The sequence below is a fragment of the Narcine bancroftii genome, chromosome 2 (assembly GCF_036971445.1).
Source record: "Narcine bancroftii isolate sNarBan1 chromosome 2, sNarBan1.hap1, whole genome shotgun sequence".
In the NCBI taxonomy this organism is placed as follows: Eukaryota; Metazoa; Chordata; class Chondrichthyes; order Torpediniformes; family Narcinidae; genus Narcine; species Narcine bancroftii.
The window spans coordinates 86,662,614-86,689,167 of NC_091470.1; the positions used below are offsets into that span (position 1 = coordinate 86,662,614).

A 26,554-nucleotide genomic window follows, 5' to 3' on the forward strand; every position below is an offset into this window, starting at 1 on the left:
CCCACTCTCCAAAACAGACAGGGGTTGGGAGGTTAATTATTGTTTCATGGGCCAGTACATGCTGTACTGTTAAAAATTTTTAAGTAAGGAAATGAAAGTCGTCGTTCACTTTTTGTGGAGAAGAAAGAAAATGAGTGAGATGTCTCTCCAGCATTTGCTGAGGTGCATTTACTTGGAGAACATATTCAAGCTTACAAGTTAAGCAAACCAGTGTAGTACAGTTAATGACTGTTGCTTGTGATCAACTGGTGACTGTGATTGTTTGATGTGTTGTGACATGCCGCACAGAAGACTGAATGGAAACGCAACTTGGAGAACTCTCAAAGATGTACCTCATTTATCTGAGGTACTTAATGTGGTTTGCACAATGTTACTGGGGCGTAGATAAAAGCTCACACTCGACTGGAGGGAGAACTAACACTTTTAATAGCTGGCAATATAAGTAGGATTCATGAACAGGCTTCAGAGGGGTTCAGGGTTTAGGCGGGAAACCAGGGTTATATATGGAGTCCCCCTGGCGAGGGGCCGGGAGGCGGGGCCAGTCATCAGTACAGCACACTTCTAGTGAATCCCAGTTCACTACATTCACCCCTTCCTTCAGAATTAAGGGTCTGTGGATGAAGAGAACAAGGATCAGAAGCCGGTAATAGACACAGAAGAGAAATATTTACAATACTATTAACAGATTCAGGCAGTCCGGGGATCTGGGGATCCTGGTGGAGTGCCCTAGCACTCAAGGGCCTTGGGCTCCTTGAGTCTCCTGGTCCACCTGTGATAGAAGGATAGTGGGCTGGGGCTCTAGCTCGATAATAGAGGGGTGTTCACTCTCCTCCTGAACCAAGTCCCTTGAGGCCCTGAGTGGGGGTGGGGAGAAAAAGCTCAGTAGCTCGAGGGGCACCCGAGGCAATGGATCCCATGTTTTGGAGGGTGCCAGGTTCCTGATGGAGACGGTGTCCTCCCTGCCATCCGAGTACTCCATGTAGGTGTACGTGGAGTTGGTATGGAGCAGTTTCACCCTTTCCACCAGGGGGTTGGTCTTGCTTCTCCTCACGTGCTTCCTGAGAAGGACTGGACCAGGACTAGTGAACCAGACTGGGAGTGTAGTCCCTGATGCCGAATGTAGGGATTGATTAAGCTGGGATGTGAGTGGGAATGGAAGGTTGAGAATCACTGCTCTTGACCCAATTGTTACTGAAATATTTGGCTTGAGAAAACAGTCATTGCCCATTTCCTTTGGAGTTCTGAAACCGTACACATAACAGGTCAATTAGGGACAATTAAAACAGTGGTTTTCAACCTTTTTCTTTCCATCCACATCTCAGCTTAAGCAATCCCTTACTAATCACAGAGCACCTATGAAATAAAGAATACTTAAAGTGGGATGTGAGTGGAAAGGAAAATGTTGAGAACCACTGGATTCTTCTTCTTTGGCTAGGCTTCGCGGATGAAGATTTATGGAGGGGTAATGTCCACGTCAGCTGCAGGCTCGTTTGTGGCTGACAAGTCCGATGAGGGACAGGCAGACACGGTTGCAGCGGTTGCAAGGGTAACTGGATTAGTGCAATAATAAATGCACAATCAATACACAAATCAGGTGCATGTCATTAAAAAGGGTGGCATTCTGCGTGTATTCAACATGTTCTTCATTTTGTGGTGTTTCATGCCCCTATCCCCTCACCCCAACCGCTGTAATTATGGGTTTTCAGCCAGTTGCAAAGCCTTGCATGTCAGTTTTCTGAAGCGAGAATTGCTCCGGAACACTTCAAATTACCACCAGAATTTCACTTTCACCAGAAAACAATTTTTTTTCAAGGTTTATATGTGATTTTATTCTTTTTGAGGGATTGTAAAACAAAAAATCTCCCTTAGGATTGACCTGAAATTTTAGTTTCTTCAATGCTATTTTTATGATATTGTAAGTCCCAGAAAGTGAAGCACTTCCTAGATTGCATCCATCTAGTGCCTTTCACAAGCCCCTGAACACTTTGCTGCCAATTGAGCACTTTTTGTGAAGTGTAATCACTATTGATATGTGGGGAAATAAATGACACTTCTGCACAGAGCAAGTAACCAAACAGTGCAACTATCCTCGAGACACACAGCAAACTACAGATGCTGGAATATAGAGCAACGAACAACATTCATTGATCGATCAAACTACCTACCTTTCTATATGCAGTATCTATCTATCTCAGTGAGGTGGGCTCACTGACAAAAGGCAAAGGAGGAAAAACCCAACACCCAACCCCAACCAACCATTTTTCCCCTGCAGCCGCTGCAACCGTGTCTGCCTGTCCCGCATCGGACTTGTCAGCCACAAACGAGCCTGCAGCTGACGTGGACTTTTACCCCCTCCATAAATCTTCGTCCGCGAAGCCAAGCCAAAGAAAGAATCTATCTATCTACGTACCTACCTTTCTATATGCAGTATCTATCTATCTATCTACGTACCTACCTTTGTATATGCAGTATCTATCTATCAATCTATCTATCTATCTACCTACCTACCTCTCTATATGCAGTATCTATCTATCTATCTATCTATCTATCTATCTATCTATCTATCTATCTATCTATCTATCTATCTATCTACCTTTCTATATGCAGTATCTATCTACCTACCTTTTGATATGCAGTATCTATCTACCTACCTACCTTTCAATATGCAGTATCCATCTATCTATCTACCTACCTTTCTAAATGAAGTATCTATCTATCCATCTACCTATCCACCTACCTATCTGTACCTACCTTCCTTTCTATATGCAGTATCTATCCATCTATCTATCTATCTATCTATCTATCTATCTATCTATCTATCTATCTAACTATCTATCTATCTATCTATCTTTTTTATATTTGTTATCTATTTTGCACTGGGGTCATTTAATTTGTAATTTATTTCAAACCAAGTACCTGTTTGGCTGCAGCAACAAAGAATATTGGTGCACATTCGTTTTTTAAATTTACACACACAGCACGGTAACAGGTCATTTTGGCCCATGAGTCCATGCTGCTCAATTTACATCCAATTAACCTGTACCTCCCGGTACATTTCAAATGGTGGGAGGAAACCGGAGCTCCCCAGGGGAAACCCATGGAGACACGGGGAAAACGTACAAGCTCCTTACAAACAGTGCAGGATTCGAACCCCAGTTCCGATTGCTGGCACTGTAACAGCGTGGCGCTAACTACTTGTGTGCATGACAATAAACATAATCATTCTCATCATCTGCTGGAGGAATACAGCATCCAGGGCAGAAAAAGAATGGTCAACATTTTGGGGCAGAAGCCTTCAAGACTATCTCGACACTATTCAACTGGAAGGCGAGGTTCAGTGAGATTGATTATTAGCCAGCACACTGAGGATAACTCAGTGTATCTTTTTTAGCCAACTAATTTGTCAGACAGGCTCTCAGTTTATTGTTCCTTTGGACCATTACCGTACTGAGCCATTGATGTGGACTTTTGTTCCTAGTTCTCCCAAGTGTCCTTGAAATGACAGTGTTACCAACTGTGCCACCACACAGATAGAGAGAAGAGGCCTCCTCGACATTGGTGAGCCCAGGCACAGACTAGATTTGTGAGCCATTTCGCAGAGCATCTATACTTTCTGAAGACCCAGTTTAGTGTGCCACTTCAAATTGTCCCCAGCTCCCACACCAACTGATCCATACAGGACCTTCTCCACTGGCCGTGGGACCCAATATAAACTGGAACAGCACCTTGTGTTCTGCCTGGGCAGTCTGCAGCCCAGCGAGATGAACACTGAACTTTACAATTTTAACAAACTTGTCCCCTCTCTCCATCCCAGCTCCATCCATTCCTCCTCCTTCCCCCTACAAGACCCCTCTTGTTCTAGCCTCTTCCACCCACATTTCACCAACAAGATCCCCCCCCTCCCCCATCTCCTCCCCTTGGTTCCTTCTGGTCCAATTTGTCCTTCCCCTCTCCCCTCGTAGCTTCCATTGTATCACCATTGTCACCCTCTATGATCAAATTCCAGCCACTGGTCTCCTTTCTCTCCACTCTCTCCCCACCCAACTTTCAATTCCACATTGTATGATTCACCTTCCTTCATCTGACCCTCTTTTGTTCCTCTACGTCCAGCACCTACAAATCTACAGGCTCTGCCTCCCCATCTGTCCATCATCCTTGACCCTCTCCCTGGTTCACCAATCCCCCACGAACCCCTGTCTAACCTCTTCCACCATGTCGTCCTCATAATGTCTAGCTCCCCCTCCACGCTCTCAGTCTCGATGAAGGTGCCTGGCCCGAAACATCGACTGTTCTTTCTCTCCCACTGATGCTGCTCAACCCAATTGTGGTCCTCCTTGTTTCATCAGCTTGTCTGACACAGTGGTCAACTTGGTAGATGCGTGTTCTGAATGCATGATCGCAAAGAGTGTCCCATCAAAGGTAAAGGAAATCTAAAAATAAAACGCTGATCAGAAATTACACCAAGTCTGTCCAGAATAGCCATGCCAATAAACATGACTATAATTCAGAAATAAAATCCTTCACAAAATTGCCAGAAGACCTGGATAGTAATGACACCATCACTTATTCTGCACCGCTGTTCGACAGTCGGAAAGAAGGCCGAGTCCCTCGTGAGACCGAGGAACCTTCCCCCTCTGCGATCTGATGCATCGAGCAGGAACATAGCGATCAGGGCATACTGTTCTCCGGGCTTTTCAAAATCGTCCAACTGGAAACGATGCAATCCAGTGTACTCGTGTCAGCTGTGCAGCAGGCCATTGTTCTTGTCACCTGGTTTTTCCTTTCTCATCTGGGAGCACTCACCTTTGGAAACTGCTGAAATGGAACTGGGGCACAGGGCCACCACGGACAGAGGCATGGTCTCACGGTGCTGGAGCCTAGGGCAACGCGGATACCATGGCAGTTAGCGCAATGCTATTCCAGTGCCAATGACCCAGGTTCAAATCCAACACTGTCTGTAAGGAATTTGTACATTCTCCCCATGAGTTTCCTGCAGGTACTTCGGTTTCCTCCCATGTTCCAAAGAGGACAGAGTTAGGAGGCTAATGAGTCACAGGAGTGTACTGAGACCGGTAGGCTGGAAAGACCCGTTTTACTGTGTTGTAAATTAACATGCCTGTCCCGCATCGGACTTGTCAGCCACAAACGAGCCTGCAGCTGACGTGGACTTTTTACCCCCTCCATAAATCTTCGTCCGCGAAGCCAAGCCAAAGAAGATAAATTAACATTAACAATTCAAACTGACTATTCCAGCTCTGAGGGGATTCATTGTTTACCTTCTGGGGCAGTGTGAATGTTACTGGTAATAGGAGAATCATCAATCGCACTGTGGAGAGAGCTACGTTGACTAAAAAGGCATGGGATGAGATCTGGTGTGATAATTGAGCTGCGTTTGAATTGAGGCAATGCTTATATTCCCAGCAAGTATCTGTTGTGCCCTTGAAGCACAAGGGTGATGAGGGACAACTGTATCCGGTGGATGGGGACAGCCCCAGGACTGGGAGGCACTCCATTGAGTGGGCAGGTACATCAGGCAGCAGGTAAACAGAATTGGGCAGCCCCATGTAAGGGCTGTAAAGACAGTCATATTGGGGGGGTGGGGTGGGGAGGAGGGGTAAGAGCTGTCGGCTTGCCTTGGTTGGGAAAAGGTGATGTTCCTCCAGTGCCGAGTGAACCACACATTTCAGGACCACCACTGAACCGCACCTTTCAGGACCACTACAGATCCAACCTTTCAGTACCACCACAGAACCACACCTTTCAGGACCACTGCAGAACCACACCTTTCAGGACCACCACAGAACCACCCTTTCAGGACCACTGCAGAACCACACTTTTGAGGACCACCACAGAACCACACCTTTCAGGACCACTACAGAACCAACATTTCAGTACCACCACAGAACCACCCTTTCTGGACCACCGCAGAACCACCCTTTCAGGACCACCGCAGAACCACACCTTTCAGGACCACCACAGAACCACCCTTTCAGGACCACTGCAGAACCACACTTTTGAGGACCACCACAGAACCACACCTTTCAGGACCACCACAGAAACATTGAATTCCGTTCTGGTCAGCTCATTACAGGAAGGACGCAGATGCTTTGGAGAGGATGCGGTGGAGATTTACCAGAATGTGGCCTGGAATGAAGAACAGGTCAATATGAAGCAAGATTGACGGAGCTAGGGCTTTTCTCTTTGGAGCAAAGAAGGAGGGTTATGAGTGTGAGGTGGGGAAGGCTTAGGTTGTTGTGGAATAGGTTTCCATAGGTCAGCACAGCATGTGGGCTGAAGGGCCTGTCTTTCTTTGGCTTGGCTTCGCGGACGAAGATTTATGGAGAGGTATGTTCACGTCTTCTGCAGGCTTGTTGGTGACTGACAAATCCGATGCGGGACAGGCAGGCACGGTTGCAGCGGTTGCAAGGGAAAATTTGTTGGTTGGGGTTGGGTGTTGGGTTTTTCCTCCTTTGTCTCTTGTCAGTGAGGTGGGCTCTGCGGTCTTCTTCAAAGGAGGTTGCTGCCCGCCGAACTGTGAGGCACCAAGATGCATGGATTGAGGCGATATCAGCCCACTGGTGGTGGTCAATGTGGCAGGCACCAAGAGATTTCTTTAAGCAGTCCTTGTACCTCTTCTTTGGTACACCTCTGTCTCAGTGGCCAGTGGGCCTGTACTGTGCAGTTATTTTCTATTTCAATGAAATGCAAGTGAAAAACATGAAATATGTAGATTGAAAAGGAAATCAACATTAATGTAAAGTATACAGAATATGATTTTGGCTGATTAGGTGCCTTCAACTTTGATTGCTCATGTAAACTACAAAAAAAACCACACGACCATAAGAGCAGAAATAGGCTATTTGGCCCATCGAATCTGCACCCCCATTCAATCATGAGCTGATCCATTTTCCCCCCTCACCCCCACTGACCAGCCTTCTCCCCATAACATCTGATACCTTGGCTAAGCAAGAACCTATCAATCTCTGTTTTAAATTCACCCAATTCCCTGGCCTCCACAATTGCCTCTGGCAACAAATTCCACATTTTTGCCACAGGCTGGCGAAAGAAATTTCTCTGCATCTCTATTCTAAGTGTTCACCCTTCAATCCTGAATTTCTGTGCTCATGGGAAGCAGTATTTCTACAGCTACTCTGCCCATGTCTTTCAGCATTCTAAATGTTTCAATGAGATCCCCCCTCATTCCCCTAAATTCCAACGTGTGCAGGCCAAGAGCTGTCAGACGCTCCTCATATGATAACCCTGTCATTCCCGGAATCATCTTTGTGTATCTCCTCTGAACTCTCTCCAATGTCAGCACATCCTTTCTTAAATGAGGAACCAAAAATGCTCACAATACTCCAAGTGGGGTCTTACCAATGGCTCATAAAGCTTCAATATGACATCCCTGCTCTTGTATTCTATTCCTCTTGTAATGAATGCCAGCATTGCATTTGCCTTCTTCACCACTGACTCAACCTGCAAGTTTATCCTCAGGCTATCCTGCACCAGGACCCCCAGGTCCCTTTGCACCTCTATTTTCATTTTTATCCCCATTTTAAAGAATAGTCTGCCCGTCCATTTTTTTCTACCTAAGTGCATGACTTGCTGACATTATATTTCATATGCCACCTCACTGCCCATTCTCCTCATCCATCTGTCCTTCTGCAGCCTCCGTGTTTCCTCTGCCCCAATCTGCTTCTCCACCTCCCGTCATATCATCTGAAAAGCTCAGTTCGTGTAGTGATTAGTGCAATGCAGTTACAGCGCAAGTGACTGGAGCTCAAATCCAGCGCTCTCTGTAAGAAGTTTGTATGCTGTCCCCGTGCCTGCATGGGTTTCCTCCAGATGCTCCGGTTTCCTCCCACCCTTCAAAACCAGGGTTTTATGCTAATTGGGTGTAATTGGGAGGCACAGACTCGTGCGCTGGAAGGACCTGTTCTGTTACTGTATTTATGTCTAAAAAATGTTTAAATTAAAAACCTGGCCAGAAAGCCATTCATTCCATGATCCAACTCATTAATATACCACATAAAAAGAAGCGGCTCCCCAACTCCAACCCTGTGGAACACCATTAGCAACTGGCAGCCAATCAGAATATGATCCCTTTATTCCAACTCTCTGCTTTCTGTCAATCAGCCAACATGTTTCCTGTTACACCGTGACCTCTTGTTAAATTGCCTCATGTGCGGAACTTGTCAAAGACCTTCTGAAAGATCCAGATACTCAACATCGGCTGCCTCACCTTTATCCAGCCTGCTTGTCACTTCAAAGAGTTCTAATAGGTTTGTCAAGCAAGTTTTCCCCTCAAGGAAACCATTGCTGCCTGAGGCCTAAATTATTATGTGCCTCCAAATACTCAGTAACCTCATCTTTGACAATCGACTCCAACATCTTCCCAACCACTGACATTTTCCAGTCTTCCAGGACCATGCTGGAATCTGTTGATTCCTGAAAGATCATTACCAGTCCCTCCACAATTTTTACCGCTAGCAACATCTTTCGGAAACTAAGGGAGTGAGCCCACAGGAAGACTTCAATTAAGCTGCTTGTGTGATCCCTCCAGCTGCTCAACCTGAACAGCTGTCCAAGGTTAAGAGAGGTCGGAAATGGCCTTGGTGACAGCAAATCACCAAGGCACCCTGTGATAGTACAGACCTATCACCAATGTATATAGTTACAGTATCTAGAGTACGTAATGACTGTGCTTACAGCAATTGGCTGAGAGCTTAGCCACACCTACTGTCTGGGCCTTAAAGGGTTGTGTCCCTTGCCAGGTCGGATCATTCCAGACTGGTCGGCCACCTGTGAAGAACTCCTGTCTTTTGCTAATAAAAGCCTTGGTTTGGATCAACAAGTCTTTGGTTCTTTCGACGAGCTCTACACACCCAAGTGTAAGCGTCTGCCCTACGTTGAAACCTCTGGTGGGCGTTGCATATGCATGGTCGAAAGTCTTGACTGGTTTGGCAGTCAGCACAGCTGCTGCTTCAAATGTATTGCATTGAATGTCATTTCAGAACTAACTGCACACCTTCACCACATAAAGAGCAGTGAAGCAAAGCAGAATTTTACACCCCTTTATGTTTTAGCTCAACGGTGTTGTCCCAGTGGCTGATGTACTAAATAAGCAATGGCACCTCTTCACACAGTACAGTGGACTTTGCAAGAGTAAAGTTTAAACCAATTCTATCCCCTGCTTTGATTATTTCAGTACTTGAACAAGCTATCAGCTTTATGGCAGTACCATTGCAATGAACTACTAAGGCATTCACTTACTTTGCTGGTTGCTTTGGTCATTTAAATCCGAACCTTTTTAAAACCTCCCCTGATTTCTGGCAAACTCAGGTTTCACGTATCACTGTGTGAAACACGAAAGTCTGCAGGCGCTGTGGTTGTAATAACAACACCCCGAAATAATGGAGGAACTCAGCCGGTCTGTTCAGAGTCCATAAAAAGCAAAAATATATGGCCGACATTTTGGGCCTGAGCAGAATGACCCAGAAACAGGAAATCTTAGAAAGAATTCAAACATTGCTGACTGGGTAGGAATCCAGACCAGCAAAAGGATATGATAAGGGAGAAGGTTGAAAAAAATCATGTTTTTGCAACTGTACCAGACACCATGTGTCAGTGAATCAGAGAGCATGCAAAGCAATTGGTTGAGGTTCTCTGTAATTTCCATGAGCGTGCCATGGTCAGGGTCTAGGGAGGTGACTTGCCTGTTCAGCTCCCGTGGTGTTGAAGTGATGGTCAGAAATCCTGCAAGGAGCAAAGTGAAAACAAATGTAATTTGGGCTGCATTGCTCCAGTGCGGAGTGAAGTATAGATGCAGAGTTTCGGACGATCCACTGCGAATGAATATCAATGTTCACCAACATGGCAATGCATTATTGGTATGGAGAAGATGAACGGCCTTTGTCTCCCCATCGTTATTACTTTTCTAACCATTTATATCTCATAGAACAGTGCAGCACAATAACGGGTGTTATTCCCTGGAGCCTCAGAGAATGACGGGAGGTTTTGATGAGGGGTATGCCAGCAGAGCTTTTCAACCGAGGTTGAGTGAGAAAAGAACGAGAGGGTGAAATGTTTAACAAGAGGGGGGGGGGACTTCTTCACACAGAGAATGCTGAGAGTGTGGAATGAGCTGCCAGCTGAGGAGATGAACATGGGCTCGATTTTGACATTAAAGGAGAAGTTGGATGGGTACGTGAGGGGTATGGAGGGATGTGGTCCAGGTGCAGGGAAATGAGGCAGACTAGTTGGGGCGTAGGGCCTGTTTCTCTGCTGTTGTGTCTGATGGTTCTATGGCCCTTTGACCCACATAATTAATAAACATGATGCCCAAATAAAACAGAAGCTCTGCTGCTCACACATCTGACGATCAAGCCCTCAGACTGAGCACAGAGCCAGCTGGACAGAGGAAGTGAATCAGGATACGTTTCAAAGTCTCTTCATCTTCACAGTCTTCTTGGTGTCTCAAACCCATGAGGGCCCAAACTGTTGGAGTAAACAGTCATTGGACCTTGCATTGGCAGGACACTGAGACAAGATAATCAGTGGACCATATCACATTTTATAGCAACACACAGCCTCCTGGCAGAAAGATCTATACTTAACAGATCCCTGCCAACCCACAGGGGAAGGAAGTCATACACAGAGGTGTTGGTGAAACTCAGCAAGTCACGAAGGGCCTGGGCCCGAACCATTGGTTACCCTTTCCTTCCTGTGGATGCTGTGTGAGCTGCTAAGTTTCTCCAGCAGGTTTGGACATCGTACTCGACCCCAGCATCTACAAAGTTTCTTGTTTAGTTTGGAGGGATTCTTTGAGAAGTTATCCTGCGATGAAACAAAAATCTTTAAAGAAAAATAAAACTGAACTTCTGAAAAGTGAGAGTTCATGCTAAAGTGGGAAGAGCTCCTGACGTTTTGGTCTGAGACCAGGGAATGGAACTGTTTCTCCATTTGAACCCAATAAGCCCAGCTGTGGCCCTGAGGCAGTCTCTGGAAGAATGTCAGAATTGTTCATCAGTAGGATAATAGGCCAATGAATGGAATTATTTGTTCATTTTGATATTCTTACATTGTTAGTTTGCACTGAGTCTTATCCAGCATGGTATGATCCAGAGTGAGCCCATGTCTACTACTAGTGAAGGATCTAATAACAGAGTGAACTTCTTGACACCTTATTCACATTTCACGACCAAAAGCAAATAATATTCGCTAACTAATCTGCACATTCATATTTTCCAAAATCATTGCAATTACTGTTAAATTTCTAAAAAAAAATTCACATTTTTTGTACTTTCTCTTTCTTCCCCAAGTCAGACATCTCCTGAAGGAATCTGTCTCAACTAGACAGCATCAACATGAACTTCTCCAATTTCCATGAGCCCCTTCCCATGTCTCTCTTTTTCCCCAACCCTCTGTCTCCTTTCCTCCAGTTCCTCACCCACTTCCCTTCTCTGTTCTCCCAGAAAGCTATCGTCTGCTCCTTTCACTCATCATGTTCTTTCTCTTCTCCCTTATGACTTGTTCGCCTGGGCTTCTCCTCCCACCCCTTCCTCCCTTACCTCCTCCTCTCCCCTCACCCCATCATTTCGATCAGGCATTTACAAGTTTCACCAGATTCCCAACAAAAGCCTCGGGTCCAAAATATTGGTTGCCTTTTACGTCCAGTGATACAGTGTTACTTGTGAAGTTCCTCTGTGTGTTGCACTGGACCGTGGCATCTGCAGATTTTCTTGCTCAACTCCTGACGGAACCTCCTCTAATGGAGTGAAACAGGACAATCTGCCGATTCTGTGATTTTAGGAAAAACACAGAATTGCTGGAGGAATTCAACAGGCCTTCCATCATCCATAGCAGATATCAAAGAGAATTGCCTCAGCCTTCTTCCGGTTAACCTAGGCTCCCAATCAGACTCGAACTAGTTGCAGATCAGTCTGCACACCAATCATGTGTCCAAACAGTAGACATTATATATGAACATGGAGGCCTTGACCTGAGTGCCTTCGCTGCCTGGGAACATTATGCCCTTGTCCTCCCTAATGGATTCAGAAAGTCCTCTATGCAGCACACAATAAGACTGGAAAGAGTTGGCAACTCTACCTGACTCCAGACCTAATGGGGAAGCTCTCTGTTTTCCACGCATTAATTTGGACTGGGCTACGCATATCCACTTTAATCCAATTGCAGAGTCGCTACCCAAAGCACATCCATCATTTAAGTATGGGTTATCCAGTCGAAAACATTCTCCTGACCAGGCAGGAGTCCACCCCCTGTTCAGCATGAAAGTGGTAGTATCTCTGAGTAGCGCAAGGTTACCAGAGATTTCCAATGCATGGAATCATGCAGGATTGGTCTGGGGTGGGGGGGATTCACCTGCCCCAGGGCACACCTGCCTCGATTGGCCAAGATACTGTATATAACAGACATTTGGGGCTTGAGCCTTTACTCAAGGTATGAGTGAAAAGCAGGCAAGTGCCTGAATTAAAAGAATGAGGAGAAAGGTCCGAGGGAGGAACACACTCTAACAAACTAAAGGTGTTGTTAATTGGATTAGCTAGAAGGACAGGAGAGAGGAATTGATTGGGGGGATTGGTGGGGGTTTTGGACCTGTGAATGCAGAACTGGAGGAAAGGAGGCAGAATATAAAGGAAGGAGAGAGAGAGACAAAGCAAGAGGAAAGGAGGCGCAGGGATATTTTAGCTCTATGAATGCAGATGTCACATGAAACTGTGATTCCAATCGAAACACTGGCACCTCTTTCTTACCATCTGCTATTTCATTGATGTACTAATTCTGCAACTGTTAGCAATGGGCATACACTAAGCTCTGAGAATCACGTGTGGTTTAAAAAATTGCGTCTGCCGTTCACATCTGTGCCTATTTTATTTTCCAGGTGAGGCTAATGATAAGAATATCCAAGTGGTGGAACTGCCTATAGTAGATAGCCTTCACCCGCGACCACCGTACCTGCCCTTGGCAATTCCTGAAGACCTTGCAGGTCGCCTGACCCACCTGCACGGGGACCCCTCAGTCTGGTGGGTCTCCCAGTTTGTCAAATATTTAATACGGCCGCAGTCATGGCTGGAGAAGGAAATTGAAGATGCGACCAGGAAACTTGGCTTCAGGCATCCAATTATTGGGTAGGACCATTTCTTTGTCTGTGTTTCTGCTGTAATTCAAGATTCAAGATTCCTTTGTTGTCACGTGATAGGACTGACCTGTAATATTACACAAAATTGCCTTCTGCCTGCTGTAAAGCAGACAGAGTCACCATTAGTGTCATCCAGTGTCCCTTACAGTAAGAAAGAGAAGCAAAAGAGAGTCCTCTCAGAGTTACTGAGTGTCTGTGGATTTACCTCCACCCCTCCTGCAGCATCAGCAGTTGCACAGACTCCTGTTCAATCCACCGGTGACCCGAGCTCCAGATCCAAATCTCTGACTTGATCGGGAAGCCCGAGGCCCTTCGGGAGCTCTTCTTGCCCTCGGCACGCTCTTGAATCTTGGGTATGCAAGAGCCAGTCTCTCTCAGCGAGCCCCCCTGACCACAAGTCACCCACCACCTGCGTGGAGCCCTCAGGCACTGAGCCCCTTGCTGGTCTGCCTCTGCGGTCACCATCCTGTAGGATCACCTCCTCTGTTTCTCCTTCTCAACAGGGAGTGTTCTCCCCATTCCTGGTGCCCTGCACCAGCCGGCTACTCCCCGAGAGTCTACAATCCCTCGTGACCGCTGCCTAGCACAGTCGCCACCATCTTGGGCACTGTCCTGTGATGGCTGGATTTTATAAACACCGTCTAACAGCCTGATCGATACTGTACGGAGCTGCCAGCATGGGGACGGGCCTGCCTCAGCTTCAGCGCTTCCATTCTGACAGCAAGTTCTCAGAAAAACATTGACTTTTCCCCATGTAAGCTGATAGCAGCAGCCGATCTCATCATGGATCCATTCGCTCACACCTGTGCCCGTCATGATGCAGATGATGGGAAACACAAAAGTCTGGAGACGCAGTGCTTGTAGTAAAAACACAACGCTGCGGAAACTCAGCAGGTCACACAGCGGACTTAATATAGCAAAGACGAAGAGACACAATCGAAATTGTGATATTCGGTATCGTTTATGTTGCTCTTTGCAGTTCCAATGCGCTCCTCGGTGTTTATTTTGGATCCAGTGTGCACAAATATTCTTGATGTTGATTCATGATGGACAGCTTTCTGCTTCTCTCCACTCTTCAAAGGTTCCATTCAACCCAGTACACTGGGTAACCTCCCTGCAGGCCTATCTACGCCTACATTGCTCAAGGCGTTGTATTCCCCTTGCCACTGTTAAAGAACAATTGGAATGCATTTTACACTCAAGTCATGTGTATTTTATTATTATTTCATATTTCATACTTTCTTACAGCCCATAGGTTTCAGAGCAAACCTCACTCTTCAGCGCACAATGGGAAGCTATAGGGACCCAACGTGTCAGGCAGAAGTGCTCGGTCAGCGCTTCGATCTGGACCCTTTCTGGGACTATATAACCATATAACCATTTACGGAGCAGAAACAGGTCATGTTGGCCTTTCGAGTCTGCACCGGTTCACTGATTTTGTGCGCCCTCTTCAGGCATTGGTCCGATGACAGGAAGAGATCTGAAGACCCCTTATTGAGACTCTTTTCTCTTCAGCTTACTTTCCCTCTCACTTGAGCTCCTTTATCCCCCACTCCCCCTCTGCCCAGCTACACTGGGGCATCTTACAGTGCTCAACTAACCTCAGAACCATTACCTCTTTGGGATTGGGCAGGAGAGGAGATCAGAGCAGCTACGGAGAACCCAGGCAGACACAACGTCAACAAGCAGACTCCACATAAACAGCACCAGAGTTGTGGTCAGTAGTTTTATCTAAAGTGATACTCCACCATGCAGTTAAAAAAAACCAAATGATTACTAAAAATAATTATTCTAACAATTAAAAATAAAATCAACTTTAATTTTTGGGAAGAAACAGTATATTATAACACTTAAATTTCTTGTTCATTTTATTTTTAATTTAATTATCGTGTTTATTCAGTTTGTACCAAGTATTTTACCAAATACTTTCAGCTCTTGAGAAACATTACTCCACAAAACATTGCCTTTCAGCCTTGATGAAGAACAACTCAGTTGAAATCACTACCTGCAGTAGCATAAGTGTGCTTGGATCATCGTACGTCAGTAAAATTTTGCCACTCTTAACCACAAGGTCATCACCATTACTCCACTGACCAACACATCTACAAACAAATGGGATCAATCCGTTTTCTAGGTAGAAGCAGACTGCAAATTCTTCAGAGATCATTCATTGCATCTGGTGCTCCTGATCTCCTTTACATCGGGAAGACTGGATACAGACTGGGAGATCATTTTTTGTTGAGCATCTTTGCTTTGTCTGCTGCATTAATAGTGACATCTCAATAGCTAAACATTTAAATTCTGCACCTCACTACCACACCGACCTGAGGTCACCCACAGATTGGATGAGCAACAGCTTATATTCTGACTGGGCACTCTCAAACCAGATGGCACCGGTTTCCATTATCCTCTCTTTTCCAACCCCTCTGTCTCCTTTTCTCCAGCTCCCCACACCCTTCTCTTCCTTCACCTCTCAGAGAGACACACCCTCTCCCCATCACTTCTAAGCCTCTTTCTCTTCTACTGCACCACCTGCCTCCACCGATGACCTCTCACCTGTTAGCCTATGTTCATTCCTCTCTCCTCTCCTCCCCATCCCCCTCACCTCGCCTGCTATTTTTAAATTCCTGGGTGAGGGCTCAGGCCCTAAACGTTAGCTACGCTTCCTCTGCTGAGTTTCTCCAACACGTTTGTGTGTTGTGGTCGACCCTAACATCTGCAGGCTTTCCTGTTAAATTGCAAACCACCCGTAGCCTTCTGAAGGCAAAATGAGTGCATGTCATTTCTGCATGGTTTTCATTTGAATTCCTGGCCAGCATGGAGTTTTGTTGAAAAATCCGGCCAAATTTAACTGCAACGGGTGGCTATGAAGGAGAGACGGTGTTCATGTTTAAGGTACGATTAGTTTTAAAAAATTAAAACTGGAGAAATTCAAGCTCTGTTTATTTTGAAAAGAATCAAAGTATTTTTAAAGAGCTTTCAAGGTTTCAGATCCTTTTCAGATTTGCTGTGCACCAACAAGTGTGTGGAAGTGTGTGCAAAGTTGAACACCACATAATACAATATTACCATGTACCCTGACACATTCTGCTAAAAGGGAGCCAATTTTACTTCCATTTACCCTGGCTATCCATCTCTTAATTTTACATGCTTCTATAACTCATTCTCTGCCTTTGAATCTAAATTAATCCTTGCATTTTCAACTCAACTGCAGCTCATTCCAAAATTTAGTATAATTCCTGCTGTTTGGTAAAATGCTACCTCTTTTGTTTCTCTCCCCACCACCCCGCCCCCCTTCAGTGGGAACCTTCCTCTGATTAAAGTTGAACTGCTTTTTGTTTGCAGAGTTGATGGTCACAGCTGGCAAGATTAAGAATGCAGTGTTTCCCTCTAGCGTTTTAGATCTTTGTGATAGCTTCATTTTCCCTGGCCACAAGGTTCTGATCAATTCAGTGGATAATTAATGACCACCAGACATGAAATCAGTCAGGTTCAATTAACAGCCCCGCCTTTATCCGTCAGTTCCAATCTATATGTTTTAATATTTATGGAGCTCCCCAAAGGTCTTCTGGCAACTGAAATGCCTACTGATAGTGCAGGTGGCGTGACGAGAAGATCAATATGTTTTAACTGATGTGCAGGTTTGGATGCTAAGCTAAGTGGTTGTGAAGGTCATGTCATGCAACTCAGAGGGTGGAAAGAAGCCATTCCTCCCATTGTTCCTGTGCAGTGTTGAAGGGGCAAGAAACCCAAAGCTGCTGGTGAACCTTTCTAAAGCCTCCCTTTCCTTCCTGTGATGTGGTAACCAGGAACTGGACACAATATGCATGATCTTTCTTTCTCCCACTGGCCTGCTGAGTTTCTCAAGCAGATTGTGTTTGGCTTTAGATTACATCATCTGCAATCTCCTCTGTGTCTGCGTGCACAGTCCAACATGGATCCTGCTTGAACACCACTGGTCACAGAACTCCAGTCAGAGCAACATCCCCACCATTATTCTCTGTCTTCAATGGCCAAACCAACTTTGAATCCAATCTACCACATGTTGATGGATCCCACCTTCTAAACCAGGGGATCTTATTGAAAGCTTTACTAAAGTTCACATAAGCAAATGTCACTGTTCTACCCTTTGCAGTCATCTTCGTCACCTCCTCAAAAACACAAACAAAGTTGGTAAGACTTAACATTGCTCACACAGTCAAGCTGAAAATCCTTAATATTACTCTGCTCTTCCAGATGCAAATAGATCCCTAAACACCTTTATTAATTTTCTTACCACTGATGTGAGGATCGCTGACTATTAATTTCTTGGATTATCCTGATTACTTCTCTTAAAAAAGGAACACATTTAACTGCTCTCCAGTCCTCTGGGATCTTGCCTGTGGCTACAGAAGAAGCAAAGATTGCTGTCAATGGCCCATCAATCTTTCCTATCTCAAAATCCTATGATATATCCCATCAGGTCTTGGAAACTTATCCACCTTCATGTTTTTCAAAAGTCTCATTCTTGATTTCAACATCTCCATGAATAGCAGCATTTCTGACCCCGATCTCGCTAACCTCCTTGTCCTTCTCCTTGGCGAATACCGATGAAAAGTATTCATTTCATACCTTACATGCTTCCGACAGCACCCAGGCCATGCCCTCTTCACTCTGCTACCACCAGAAAAAAAGTACAGGAGTCTAAAGACCAGCACTCAGCGGCACAAGGACAGCTTCTTCCCTATCGCCATCAGATTCCTGCCAGGGAAGAGAAACCACTAATTATACAGCTCCTTAGCCATGAATTCAAATGTTCTATCTTCCTATTCCTTGCCTTGCTAGCACATGGCATGGAGAATAATCTTGAGATTAAACTCCCAGAGATCTGGATTCTCCCTGAGGACCACATCTCTCTCCCCACCTATGTTATTGGTACCACCATGTTCTCCTTTTGCAGGACATCGGTGCCCCTGGCACTATCCTGAAGACTTATTCATGGCCACAAAAACACCTGTCTGTACCCCTGATGAAACTGTTGCCTATCACTATTTCTTGCCAGAACTTCAACCAATCTTGCTGTCCAATAGACAGTTTTGGTGCCACTGATTTTTCTCTTGAGAGACTGTTCTCCCTTTCCCCCAACCAGTCTATGTGTTTGAGGGGCAAACTCCTCCATTATCTGCCTGCCCCTTCGAGCACTCACTTACCTCTCTGACTGAACCCGTGGTGTGACCACCTCCCTGAAACTCTCTGCCTCTTCTATGTTCTTCAAAGATCCATGCAGTCTGAGAGTTTCTTCAATTGGACACAGTTCCTGCTTGGAGCGCATGTGGGAAAGTGGTCAAGGTTAAAACCGTGGTGGAACTTCAGACAAATCAAAGGGTGGATGGCAGCAGGTAGCAAAGACTTGGACTGGAACAAAGAATTCTTCATATCCCACCCACAGGCAGGCATAACTGTGTCCTGTTGGCGAGCCACATCAAGCTCCAGTAAGTCAGTGGACTCTCAGCAGAAATCATTCAATATAAAAAACATTTTGACTAGAATGAGAATTGCAGGCAGGAAAATGCATCCCGTTGACTTCAACTGATGTTCATGACCAAAATGAACTGACTTTATCTCTGTTTAAACTTGGGATAAATCCTACAATTTTGAATCATATAAGTTCCTCTTTCACATGATGCTGTGGTGCGTGCACAGTCCAAGCAGTTTATTCCATGTGCACATTTCATGTAATGTTTTGTTCAAGACTTTTTTAGTCACTGAATCTCTCTCCTGCAAATGGTTTCATTTGGAGCTCATCTCCATGTCCAGCTGGTTAATCTTACAGGTTATATTCATCTGGAAATAGAGGCTAGATTTACAATTTGATATGCAATCCTCTTTGTTAAACAACCTCAAAATTTTTTTAAAAAATGATATACAATTTGATATGCAATCCTCTTTGTTAAACAACCTCAAAATTTTTTTTTAATTAGACATACAGTTCACCCCGTTAACTAACACCCCTGGTACGTTTTGAACTGGAGCCCCCCAGGAGAAAATCCACCCAGACACAGGGAGAGTGCACAAACTCCTTACAGACAGCGCAGGACTTGAACCCTGGTCCAGACCTGATCGCTGGCGCTGTAAAGGCATTGCACTGACCATTATGCCAACCATGCCACCCTTTGCAAAATATCTTTTGAAGGAGGTTGCTCAATATAGCACCTCAGGGAGGTCATTAATTCTCTAGTTTTGCTTGCTTGACATTTTTAAAAAAGAATTGTATTTCCCCTTCTTGGTCACTTGAGACAGCTTTTTGCCGACTGGAAAATATCTGCTGGAATCCAAATATTATTATTTTATTAACTGCTCAAGGTTTTAAAGAAGGGAGAATGCAAGCTGTGTGGAGTGAGTTGGCCATGGATGTGTTTGACTGAACTTGCAGACGGGGCTGGACTGATGCTCTCCTCCTCTCTCTCTCTCTCCCCTTTCCCCCAGCGTTCATGTGCGGCGGACGGACAAGGTTGGCACCGAGGCAGCCTATCACCCGATTGAGGAATACATGGCACACGTGGAGGAGCACTACAAGTTCCTTGCTCGCAAGATCAAGGTCGACAAAAAACGAGTTTACCTTGCCACAGATGACCCAAATTTACTTCAGGAAGCTAAGTCAAAGTAAGTAGCCCTGAAGTTTCAATTAAAACATAGAGAAGAGAAAAGGAATTACACCACAGGACCACAATGTTGTGCTGACCTGTGTTAACCTACTCCACAACAATCTAATATGTCCCTCCCTTGTCCCTGTAACCATCTATTTTTCTTACATCCACGTTCCCATCGAAAAGTCTTTTAAATTGTGCCATTCCCAGCATCTAATGCTCTCTGTGTAAACATCTCCCCCAAACTTTCTTCTACTTACCTTAAACTGATGTCCTCTGGTCGCCACAGTAAAATGGTGCTGGGTGCCCACCCTATCTAGGTCCCTCATATACACCTCTATTAAGTCACCTCTCGTCCTTTGTCACTCCACTTAGAAAAACCCTATCTCTGTCAACCTTGCTTCGTAAGACATGCTTTCCAATCCAGGCAGCTTCCTGATAAATCTCCTCTGCCCCCTCTCTAAAGCTTCTACATCCTTCCTGTAAATAGGTAATCAGAACTGAATGCAGTACTCCAAGTGTGATCTAACCATAGTTTTATAGAGCGGCAACATTATCTCATGGCTCTTGAACTCATTCCCCCAACGAATGAAGGCCAGCATTCATAAGACTTCTGTGACGCACTGAGGTAGCAGCAAGCAGACACAAAACACAAGAAACTGTACTACAGGCTTTATTCTGCTAAAAGTCTGTACTCACCAGTTTCAGCTGTGGTGATTGGCTCAGGAGGGGCTGGCTCAGGTCTATATTCGGGTTGGCTGGTTGACTGCCGGCCAGGTGGAGTCAGTCCTTAGGTGGTCTTCCTGCAGGTATAGAGATCGCCCCCTGCAGTAGGCTAGTGGTCATATCACCACAAATTCTTAACCACCTTGTGTGGCAACTTTATCTCTCTAGATCCATCTCTCTGTTCCTTCACACTGTCAAGAATCCTGCCATTAACCCCCTGTTCTGCCTTCATGACTGACCTTCCAAAGCGCATCTCTTCACATTTATCCAGATTGAACTCCATTTGCCACTTCTCTGCCCTACTCTGCATCCTGTTGTAACCTTCAACAATTTTATACACTGCTCACAGCACCTCCATCCTTTGCATTATCTGCAAACTCATTGACCCACCTCTCCAGTAGTTATTTCAAGATGATTTCCAGAAATGCTGGAAACCTGGAACAAGTGGGAGGGAAGTGGGGATGACACGGATGGCTTAGGGAAGGGAAATCATTGTCAATAATGGCCAATTTACACACAGCAAAACTTAATGAAGGAAGTCATGAGATTCACGGACAACAGTACACTTCGAGTAAAAGTGTCTTCAAATGCTGCAGCCTCAAAAGAATCAAATTTCACGAAAATCATTTCTTGGTGGCAGCAGTGATTTTTCAAACTGAGAAATTAAGTTAGGTGCTCATATCCTTGGCCAATTACTGAAATATTGCTGGAGAGTTATGAGCCAAATCGCGTTTCAGGCAGCTGATGGTTCTGCAGGGGTGTCTTTGTTGTCAGCCAATCCAAGGTCAGCTGATGCAAACCATGAGCCTCTGCAGCTGGAATCTTGAGCAACCAGTGGGAAGTTGGAGGGGATCAGTGGGCCGGGCAACATCCGTGGGGAGGAACGGGTGGCCAACATTTTGATCTGGACCCATTCTCAAGGCAAGAATGGGAAGGGATGAGATCACTCATCAGAGGGATCGCTGGAAGGACCGGGGGATAGATCAGGAGGTGTAGGGTAGCTGGACTAAAGATGGAGAAGTGGAGAGACAGGGAGGGAATGAGACCTCATGGGTGGGGTTTGACAGAAAAGGGGTGTACAGGAGCAGGGGAAGTGGTGAAAAGTGGTACCACACTGGGGTGGAATTGGAAAAGTCAAGGTTCCCGTTTCCAGATAGAACATGATATGTTCCTCCTCAAATTTGCATTTAAATCTCACTGCTTTGCTTAATGGCCCCTCCACCCCCACCACACCACAGTCCTCTCTTCAAGCTGCCGTGGGGCACCAGTTTGTCAAGAACCATCTGCCACAGGAAGAACTTGTACTGAAGAATTGCAACAGGACTCATTATCTCAGGATATCCCCTCAGGCACATATGAATCATCGGATACTTACTTCAGATAGCAAATTGAATGACCAACCAGCTCCCACTAATGCTCCACCAGCAGCATTCTGATAATGACAAGGGAATCTCTGGGGCTCTTCTTTAGTTGGTCATAATGGCTGAGGTGTACACCCATGGCAGTCGTCAGAGCAGCGCTATTTGAACTCTTGGGTTCACCTAAAGAATGCCGATGTATTAAGTTGCCAGAAATAGAAAATGTATTCTCTAATACTTTCTGAAAAATATGCTGGGTCTTGTTTGATACACAAGGAAACTTGCTGAACATTGCTGGAACAATTAAGTGTCAGCTCGAGAAACAATTCACTCCTATGGCAAATGATCTGGTTTCCTATTAGCTGCTACTGCAAGGTAGTAAGAACACACATGAATACTAAGGAGTGGATCCAAACTTTGGCACAAGCATTCTCAAGATGACTCCTACCAGTGGATGATGAGGAAACTTCAGTGAGTCTTGACTTGCCATCAACCTTAAGAATAAAATGAATGAGGACAACACTGCAGAATTTTTCTGCCGTATAATTACAAGTTAATTTTTAAATTTTTATTTTTTTTAGCGTTTTATTTAAGAATTTAAAACCACATCCATATTCAATAAAGGTATATATTTAATCATAATTTAGGACTAACCTCTTCAATATTACCTGACAAGAATAGCATCAGATCCTGTGAGAGTTTAGAACTCAATATTTTCTCCCAAAAATTTTTAACCTCTAACTAGAAAGATGTTACTTTAGAACACTCCCAAGAAGAGTGAATAAAGGAAACAACTCCCTGATCACATCTAAAACATAAATCTGACAACGTTGGATATTTTTTATTTTTATTGTTTGTTTTTACGTTTTATTGTTGGCTCTGCACACTGGATGTTTTACAAGGGAAAATGCCACGTGCATCTCAGTAAAGTGGCTGATTAAACAGAGCACAGATTGGTCTTGAATGTGATTATATGGTTCAACACTCAACTGGTGATGGCAGCAGGGAAAGATGAAGTGGGAGCAAGTGATCGGGAAGAAGGTAGTTGTGACATAGAAAGGAAAACAAGTGGGTGGGTGAACAAAGCAGGTTATGCTGAGACACAGAGAACCAGGTGAGAAGAGAGAGAGGAGGTAAATGGAGAAAAAGAGCATGTGTGAGAGAGAGAGGAGGGGGGAGGAATAGAGAGAGGATGGAGAGAGAGAGGGTAAAGGGAGAAAAAAGTGTGTGAGAGATGGAGGGGAGAGAGAAGGGGATAGAAAGGGAGAGAGGGGGGAGGGGGTAGAGAGAAAGAGAGAGAGAGAGAGATTGACAAATAAGAGGAAAACAGACTGCTTGAATGTTGTGATTTTGCACATTTTCCCCCATCAATGTGACAGAATAAATGTGGTGATTATTTCATATTGTTTCTGTATTTAATGCAGTAATCATAGATCATCATAGAAGTTTAATTATTACAATGCAATATTACATAAAATTATAACTGCAAGAAGTATTTTGTTGAAGGTTACAGATTCAATGTTTCAGTTCATCAAGTTCAATTTTTATCTGACTCTGTAATATTAACCTGTTCTTTATTCTGGCCTGTGAGCAAAACTGGCAGCATTAATTGTACATGTCCTGAGAACAATGATGTAGAACAGCTAGTGCTGTGGACAGCTGCAGTCCCAGAAGGAGAAAGTGGATACTGAGTTGGTTGTAAATATACAGTCAGAAGATCAACTTGAACTTGAGATGAAATATTCAGGCACTGCATCAAGGAAGGAATGATCATCTATTTCCAGGTGCACTGAGGAAGGAGGCCTACAGGCACTGGTGTCAATCCCATTGGCTCAGTGCTTTATATTCCTTGGCGATAAAGATTGCAGTTTTGGCAAAATGGTTTTGGAGCAAATTATCTGGGTAATGCAGTGCATGTGCGTGGTGTAACTGCAACCAGGGAGCATGGCTTATGCATGCAATGAATGTCTTGGTCAATAGATGGGACATCAAACCAGCAGCTGCTTTGGCCCTGGATTGCATTGAGGTTTCTGAGTGTTGTTGAAACTGTGCTCATCAAGGCAGGTGGGATAAATCCCATCACACTGCTGTCAGAGCTACTTCCAGTCCATGAACAGAAGAGTCTGTGCTTCTGATAATGGCCTTTCCAGGTCCCTGAAATCCGGAATGGAAGCAAATCTCCCTGGGGAACTGCATCCAAAGAAGACAAAAGATAATCTAGGGCTTTGGAGATCCACTGACCTCATCATTTCTAGCCTCTATCCTGTTCCTGTGTCCACAGTATTTGTACAGCCAGATCAGGTTAATAATGACCAAGAAGATGTGGAAGACCAGGCTTCTATTGAATGTGAAGGATAGGTGTATCAATTCTCTTCGATTTTGGGAAAGGTCATTTTCCGGCACTTGTGTGGTAAAAATAGTCCTTATCTGAACAACATCTGGGACTTACTTGTATGGACACGGTTATGGGTCACATAGATTTTGTATTTAGAAATGCTTGTTAATTGTTACAAGATGTCATCATTCTTCTTCTTGCCCAGGAGCCTGGACATGATATTTATGTAGTTCATTAAAAACATCAACTCAAATCATGGCACAGCTGAAAAAAAGTGTTAATGGCTTACTTCAAAGCACAAACTAAATGGTTGAATTGAAACCTCAGAGTAATTATGGTCAGGATTTCACTGAAGGACTTGATTGTGATTCTCAATCAAACTGCTTGCTTGAATTAAAGTGTGCTGACTGGGTGCATCATGGTCTGGTATGGGGACACCAGTAGCTCAGAGTGTAAAACCCTCCAAAGTGTAGTGGACGCAGCCCAGGACCTCACAGGCAAAACCCACCCCACCATTGAGAACGTCAACAGGGAAAGCTGCCGTCGGAGAGCAGCAGCAATCATCAAGGATCCACATCACCCAGCACACACCCTGTTCTCGCTGCTGCCATCAGGAAAGAGGTGTAGGTGCCACAAAACTCGCACCACCAGGTTCAAGAACAGCTGCTCCCCCTCCACCATCAGACTCCTCAACAACAAACTCAATCAGGGGCTCAATTAAAGAATCTCACTTGTGCACTTTATTGATTTTTTAAAAATTCTCTCTGCATTGCACAGTTGTGTACATTTTTTATCTGTTTACATTTCTCTATTTGTTTATATATATGTACGCAGTGTACAGTTTATTTCTGCACTACCAATGTGTGATAATTCTGCCGTGCCCACAGGAAAAAGGAATCTCAAGGTTGTACACGATGTCATGTATGTACTCTGACAATAAATCGGAAATCTGCTCTTAATTCCAATCCATCCTATCCATACCTACCAACAATATGATCTTCAAAATCAGAATTATGGAATTTATAATATAATACTTGCTGACTTCAAGTTGTACTGCATCTGTGGCCATCATGTGAGCTGTGTTTAGTTATTGGTTTTAAATCCCACCAACGTATTCTAATGAAGATCCAGAGATGAATGTGCATGGCTGCATTTCTCAGTGGGAGCTCATCACGTTTCATCCTGAACCACCCTGATGACCTGGAGCTTTCTGGTGCTGTGGTGGATGACTGCTTCTTTCAGGTTGTGAATGTGATCTTCAAGCTTATTTGTCACCTGACTGTACCAGCACAACACGGTGCAGAACAGCGCAAAGCAGGCGGACAGATCCAGACTCCAAAACTCAAACAGTTATCAACATTATCAGGATCAATGGTCAGCATTGGTGACAATTTACCACTGTCCATTTTATATAGAGTTCAGGCTCTTTTTTTTTATCTCCCTTCCTCCCCAACCCCCATATTCATCATAATTACATTCACGATAAAAAGAGATGGAACATATGTCAGGATTTTGTGAGTTTGTCGCAGCACGGTGGCTGCTTTATTTTCTTGACTTGGTCGGGATGAGTTGGACCCCCCCCCCCCCCAAATTGTTGAGGAGTAGGCAGGTAAGGCAGGGCGGCGAGACACAATGGTCTACCTAAAGTCATGCTCCCATGATCTAACATGCTTACAAACAAACTATACATGTACATGATATATATGTACATATCTTAAAATAAATTGTAGAGTCACGGAGAGTTTGTTTTAGCAGTTGTTCAACAATCTCACTGCCTGGGGGAAGAATCTGTTTCACACCCTGTTGGTTCTGGCTCTGATACTTCCGTCCCTATTTCCCGACGGAAGAAGCTGGAAGATGCTGTATGCAGGGTGGTAGGGGTCCTCTCTACTTGAAGCACTTGGCAAGTGTAATTGGAAAGATGGCCAGGTATCACCCCGTGTGCAGTGACTGTTAAGCTGAGCAAGCAATCCTGTGATTGGAACAGGTGATTGGGGCAAGAACCGTACAGCAGATGCAGAATAAGATGCATATTTGCTGATTTGCATGAATCTTTCACTTGGGATTGTGGATTGTGTTCAAGGATTGTGAAAATGTGCTTTTCTAAATTGTTTTTTTCTAACTTGCAGATACCCAGACTACGAATTCATAAGTGACAACTCCATCTCATTTTCAGCTGGACTGCACAACCGGTACACAGAGAATTCACTGCGAGGCGTCATTCTAGACATCCACTTTCTGTCTCAGGCAGACTTCTTGGTCTGTACCTTCTCGTCACAGGTATGGCAGTTCAATGACATGTCAAATAAAAACACTGGATAAAAAAAAACTACAGGTATTATGAAAACAG

General features: G+C 44.7%; 1 protein-coding gene across 21 annotated transcripts in view; it reads left to right on the forward strand.

Moving 5' to 3' along the window:
- The window catches only part of LOC138753859 (alpha-(1,6)-fucosyltransferase), an 852,902-nt gene that overhangs the window by 799,318 nt on the left and 27,030 nt on the right, over positions 1–26,554 (forward strand). For all 21 annotated transcript variants that reach the window (XR_011351465.1, XR_011351466.1, XR_011351467.1 and 18 more), the window contains 3 exons: positions 12,902–13,148; positions 19,625–19,801; positions 26,334–26,484. Coding sequence is in view for 18 of the 21 variants with exons in the window: in XM_069917380.1 (XP_069773481.1) it covers positions 12,902–13,148; positions 19,625–19,801; positions 26,334–26,484 (575 nt within the window). In the remaining 3 variants the exon portion in view is untranslated. The remainder of the gene's footprint in view (positions 1–12,901; positions 13,149–19,624; positions 19,802–26,333; positions 26,485–26,554) is intronic.